Source organism: Bacillus rossius, chromosome 8, assembly GCF_032445375.1.
Source record: "Bacillus rossius redtenbacheri isolate Brsri chromosome 8, Brsri_v3, whole genome shotgun sequence".
NCBI classification, from domain to species: Eukaryota; Metazoa; Arthropoda; class Insecta; order Phasmatodea; family Bacillidae; genus Bacillus; species Bacillus rossius.
In genome coordinates this window covers 37,079,529-37,086,269 of record NC_086336.1, presented here as the reverse complement: position 1 = coordinate 37,086,269, position 6,741 = coordinate 37,079,529, and the positions used below count along the sequence as shown (strand labels likewise).

The 6,741-nt window shown below is 36.6% G+C and overlaps 1 protein-coding gene across 1 annotated transcript; it reads right to left on the bottom strand.

Annotated features, from left to right (window-relative positions):
• Nucleotides 1–416: 416 nt before the first annotated feature.
• Nucleotides 417–6,038, bottom strand: LOC134535310 (peritrophin-48-like). The gene is made up of 2 exons (XM_063374378.1): nt 5,893–6,038; nt 417–1,714 (listed from the first exon to the last, which is right to left on the bottom strand). The coding sequence occupies exons 1-2, from the start codon at nt 5,944–5,946 to the stop codon at nt 761–763; spliced, it is 1,008 nt and encodes a 335-aa protein (XP_063230448.1). The 5' UTR covers nt 5,947–6,038; the 3' UTR covers nt 417–760.
• Between the last annotated feature and the right edge of the window lie 703 nt (nt 6,039–6,741).

Below are 6,741 nucleotides of genomic sequence, written 5' to 3'. Positions count from 1 at the left end.
TTTTAGGATTTTGTCTTCTTTCTAAGGCAAAAGACTTTTGAAGTATTTCGAAATCCTAATTTTTTGAATTTTTGAGAAAGAAAACAATAAATTTTTCCTCAATAAGGTAATTTTTGAGTCATTTGGAGTCATTTTTGAGGAATTTTGAGGATTTTTTGAGTCCAAGATGGCCGCCGTGACGTCAGAGCAATCGGTCATTGACCCGGCACCAGCACCACACCCTGAACCCTGTGCCAGTACCGGCTATTACATACTACTACTTAACTAGTAGCTATAAAGCTGTATTTTCTCTTGAATCAATTAGATGGTTATGATCGTGTTCTATTTGTGCTATTTAACGCCATCTGCTTCTAATACCAATTGATCTCCTCCACGTCATTTTAGTGAGGACGGGAATTGCAGCAAAACACTATTCATATTATCAAACGTAGTTTATTTTTAAATGTTTAAAGTAGGTATGCATTTCCATGAGGATGATTAATTTCAGTAAGCCTAAACTTTCATAATTTACTCACATACTCCAAAAATTTTGTATTAACGAATTTGTTTACATTAACTTAAAAATAAGTTTTTATTTACATATTGATTATAAACCTAGGTAACTTCTGTTAAGACAATTTCTTCAATTTCCTTTAAAATTTTGATTTACGGACTAACAAGTAAATTTGAATTATAATTTTTTACTTCTTCATTCAAACTTTAAGTAATAGGTACATGGAATTATTCAAGTATCAGTGACATGGCTAGAATTATTAAGTGTTTAATTGTCACAACTTGCTGAACTAATAACACATAGGCGAGTAGAAGGATCGAAATACAAATCTGTCGCACAGTGTTCGTGCCTTGGTGCTAAACCTTTTAAACACAAATAGTAATAATTACATTTTAGGAGGTCAGGATACAGACCGGTCTCTTTACATGTTGTAGGGTATGGAGTTGACGGGGTCTTACAAACTGATGCGTCTGAAAGACACAACTGAAGAGCAGGATTGTAATACGTATCCTTTGAGCAAGTTTTGTGTAGTGGTGCTGATATTCCTTCTTTGCATAAATAATATTGGCTACAGTCAACAGGATCAGGGTACACGGTAGAGTTTTCGCACCTGGATGGAACGACTGACGTTGTTGTGGTCTGAGTGGAACTGGCAATTGAAACGCACTTCATCGTCGTGGAATCGAACTCTCCTTCTTCGCACTTGTAGAGCACCGGAACCCCGTCTTCGCACTTGTAATAATACGCTGCGCTCCACTCCAGAGGTCCGCTCTGTCCTTCGTAGCTGCACGCAGGGACCTGGGAGTGCTTGCACACGGAGGGATTTTCGGAAGTCTTGAGACTACATTCTCCCGTCGAGGCGTCGAATGCGAACCCGAAATCACAACTGACCGTGGTGCCAGGAGAGTTCGCCAGACACACGTGGAACTGCGTACAGTCGTAGGGATCTGGAAATGTGCCGTCCGATGTGCAAATGAACGGAACCGGGCAGGTGCTCAAACTCGGCGAACATTTTTTGGTTTTTTCATCGCACAGCTCTCCACTTCCGCACACTTCCACGTCCGCAGACATCAGCTCGTCGCCTGTGTTTATGCACAACTCAAGTTTTTTGCAGTCTAAACTACATCTGTACCCAGTAGTCGTACAATTTCTGTCTTTTAATCGAGATAAATCATTTCGATTATGCTGGATGAAATCTTCTGATACGCACAGACTTGGTAACTGAAACAAGAAAAAAAAAAAAAAACAACAAAAAACGTGAGCGAGTCTTTCAGTACTATCCAGTTAACGTCTAACATCGGTAACGAGCAAAGTCATATGTTATGTTGTTCATGTTGCAAATAAACTTTTAGACAATGAATTTTATTAAAATACCGTTCATGTTGTTAAAATTCATTAAACAGTTAATACTTTAAAGTCTCAGCATACGTTAGAAGTTATACTTCCATAGAATGACTAAAATGTTACTTACTCTGAAACATTTTAAAACACATATTATAACACTAAGTATGGGTTTACATGTATGCTTTTGCTTAAACGCCTGAAATCAGTCTTTAAATAATTACTACAATCAAATATTATTCTTATTGAGCTAATTCAACATTATTTTATAATTGTTTTGTATTATGTTATTAAAAAAGAAAAAAATTCTAGTGAAGAGATTCAAAACACGTCCCTTACGATAAAGAGAGCGCGCTCTGCCGCTGTGCTACCCAGCCCTCTACATATTACAAGGAGAGTATGTAGGTATTATATTCATTGAATGCCAGTTTTCTTAGGTATTTTCAAACTTGAGATAATACTTCTTACTATTACTATTTTAGTTAAACAAATATTTTCCGGGGTAGTTTCACTATCAAAGTTTCATTTGGCACACCAATACGTTTTTTATTAACCCTAATGTTTACGAACGTGACCAGTGCGTAGCAAGCGGGTGGCAGAGATGGCCCCCGCCAGGGGCGCCGTAGCAGGGGGGGAGGGGAGGGGGGGACCGCCGCCACGACGTTTTCATGTTACTGAAACCTCCCCTGCCCCCTCTTTCTCTTTTAAACCAAGAGGAGGCGCCATTTTCAATTCTGGCCAGGGGCACCAGTCACCTTAGCTACGCAACTGAACGTGACTATATTCGAGTTTATGTTTGCTACACGTGGGTCCGCTATCTTTGTGTAACATTTCCGTTTATCGACTTCCGTTCCATTTACACGGAAATACTCCTACCAAAAGCCGTATACTGAAAGCTAAAATGTTTACACAACAAAAATTGTTTGAAAAAAAAAATTAAAGCCATATGGCACACTGGAAAGTTCAGTACAGAATCCGCTAAATTCTTCTAAAAAAAACTGCTGTCTGAACCTCCATGCTAGCTGGTATTGACGTTTCTATGGAATAATCTATGCCACAATAATTATTTATCCCCTGCATCGACAATACTAATGTCAACATAATTCCTTGTGGAAATAAGTACTACCAATTGATACAGAAATATTTACAAAAATGTATTTTCAAAAAGTAATTTATGAATGTGTAGCCTATATTGAGTTTTAAAATGATTACATGTCATTAAAAATTATTCACTTTTAATGGAACAAGTTCTCGGCAAATATTGCGGGAGAAAATTTTAGATTTTGTAGTGTTGCGGCTTCTGGGAAACAATATACATATTTATCGAATTTTTTTCCGACCTAACTAAACACTAGCAAATATCCTTTCCGGCATATTGTTTATTTAATACAGGTATGGTTTTAATTGTTGAGGACATGTGCTGTGATTGGGCCGTTTGATTTTGTTCGGATTTTTGTTTTGTGCTGTGGCAGCGCAGTGAGTTGTAGATGTAGAGCCGTAACATCATATGAAAAGAGCTCGCGCGAGCCGAGGTCTGCTGACCCCTGGCTAAAACGTGAAGTGGCGTTAGGTTAGAGGCGTGCTCACAGACCAAAAACACGTGAAGCTTACTCCTTCTACTTCCTTTCAGACCACTGTTAAACGTGGTAACGTCTCCGGCAAGCCAAATGGGCTGAACAAGCAGCGATCCTATCTCAATAGTTTGAGGCTGTTCATCACTGAGTTGGCGACGAGAAACTACTTTCGTCGCCTCCGGAGACTTCTGCTAAGTTTCCACTCCGAAGCAAAAGACCACACCACGAAAAGGCCCAGTCTCTGTCAAAATATCGTTTCCAACACCTTACGATAAGATCAGGCAAATTATGTTGGAGGTTCATGACGTCAACAAAAACGTCACTAGCACAGCCATGTCCGTTAGACAAGTCAGATGACTTGAGTTTCAATAATATATGTTATGCATAAAGGATGGGTTCTAAAATTTGTTGGGTGTTTGATTTAATCAGACGATCAGAATCGTGCGCAAAGAAAACGAAAATGGTGGACCTTTCCGTCTCGAGAAATATTTAAAATGGTAATGGGCAGCATGAAAAGATTATTAATGTAAAATAATGTTCATATGAATGTCATCTGTTTAACATTTATCTGGAAAAAGCGAATTTTGTGTGTATATATTTGAAATATCGCAGATACCTCATTTTCTTATGAAATTCGATTTTTAAACTACAATAGTTTTAAATGTTAAGAATACATAACAATTATAAAATGTTTAAACTTTTAATTCTAATCTGTGATTATGCATTTTTTTTATTTTAACGTTAAGTTAAAATTGAAACTTTGAGCTAGTGCAGTCCAATAATAAACCTTGATAGTATAACAGAATTTAAAACATGTTTGGGGTTATTTATCCAATTATAAATTTTACGGAGAAAATTGGAAGCCTTATTTCACCAACACCCTCAAACTTGGCTGTTAAATAAAGGCGGAGAGGAGAATTTTATATACTGACAGGGGCTTAGTTCAGGCGTCACTTAAGACTGACGATTTTTTCCCGGAATAAAATAAAACTAGTGACCTCTATAGTCTGGAGGTAAAGCTATGGTTGTTGTTCCTGACAAAACAACTCACATTTCGCGATGGTATGGTGACTCCACGGTGAATATAATTACTAATTCAGTAAGTTGAAATTCAACCTGTTATTTTCAGAATGAAATTTTAATTTTTTTTCCTTATAAAACAACCATTTTTTCCACTCATGCCTATATTATTTTCAAAGTTAAAATGTGACAAAGTATATTATTCGTATTCAACAATGTCAAGCTAACATTTTTTCGTGGAATCATATTAAGATTATCATAAAATTTTCAACCCATAATCTTATCTTGTTTAGATATTGGTTTTTCGTTATCGACTCTCAACTGTTCACTCATTGCTACATTGTAACTAGAATTCACATACATTTTTAATATTCGCCTTTAAATACTTTCCCCATCGACTTCGTAGCTACAAATTACTATTTTTTAATGCTCTTATTGATGTATTTGACTTTTATGCCGGCATGTTTGTTTGGAATTTGTTAACATAGTAATAAAAAAACTACTCTACAATGTCAACAGAGCAAAAACGTGGAACTATATTACAGATATGAGAATATTTACGCAAATTTTATAATTCACACTAACTTTAAGAAATAGAGGGCAATGAAAATGCGCGCTAACGTCGTTATATGACTCCATGAAACCATGATTACACTGTCTTTTGAAATCAAATTGTTTACAGGTACTAACATGGAAATGTTTGAATCAAATGTGCGAGCGTTTTAAAAGTTCGGAATAAGAGCTATGTTATTACACATGGACATCCACTATCACTATCACCGTATCACCGTAGTCCTTTATGACTATTCTAAAATGGAAAATATGTAGGAGGAAAATTTTAAGGTACGGTACCTACCTAAGATTTTATGTCACACGTTGAGCTACGAACCACTCTGTTAACGACTCATGCTTTTAAATTTTATAGTCATGATGGAAATCAGGAGTGAATCAGAATTGGTCCTTTGAACAAAATACACGAAACACCATTATATATATATATATATATATATATATATATATATATATATATATATATATATATATATACGAAAAATTTTCTGTCTAATCCTAGAATTGCTGGTAGCAGATTTAGCAGGTTCAGAGAACAATTCCCCACAGTTCACGACATTTATATGAAACGGGAGTACCTCGAAAAAACTCAGTAACAAATTTTATTTCCTAATCTAACTAAAACTAAGTGTATTTGTTTGTGAGGGATCTGGATTAGGGAAGACACTACGTGCGTCTCTGGCCGAAGCCTATGCACCTAATCATGCTCAAAGCAAAGTCCACCACCTTTCCCACTACCTAATGAAAAATCCAGCTGTGTCACTGCTGGATTTCGAAAGTAGATCTCTTTAATGGAAGACGAGTGATTTGAACACCCAAACACCATGGCCCTATCATATTTATATTCAAAACGTAGATTACATTAAGAATCATTTATCGCATTGATGTTCTTACCAGAAATAAAAACACCAGCAAACACCTAACCACGATGTTAACGGCAGCTATCATTGCGACAGTACGTGTCCAACCAAATCCTGAAATTTCTTTGACTGATACTGATATCAAAAACGACTTTAAAATATGTGGCGTGGTTCTTATCACGATGCAATCACGTCAAGTGGCGCACAATCAACTGCTTTCCCGAATCCATGTCACAAAGTTCAATAAATCTCGAACAAAATGCCTTATACATATACACTAGAGTAAAAAGTCGATAAAAAAATAAACAAATGGTCCTTCTCTGCCATGGATGCAGGGTACCCTAGTTTATATAGATATATGTGTATATGTAACATTATCATATTATAAAGTTTAAGAATAAGCATCCACGTCGTAAACTGTGGGGACTTGTTCTCTGAACCTGCTAAATCCATAGGATTAGACGTATAATCGTGACCGTGAAACGGGCTTGATAAATCTAAGTGTCAGATCTATGTTTTAAGGAAAATTTTCTTCATATTTTAAAGCTTTATGTTTATTATATGCCAAAATGTTGGCTGTGTACAACATACCCTATCCATAGATGACTTGTGTCGGTTAAAACCCACGCGCAATAATCGGGCCGCGCGGACATCCCTGCGAATCCCACACATTTCCAACCCTGCATATCTCTGTATAGGGCACTTGTGTCATGTACAGTGCCCATATTTTGGCCTGTATGCATACAATAAGCAGAAAGCTAAAATATGCATAAAGTTTTCCATAAAACATAGTTTTAATGCTTACGTTTATCAACCCTGTTTCACAGTCATGGTTTTGAAAGCGCAAGCGGGTTCACTCAGTGAGGGGCTTCATAATTAAATC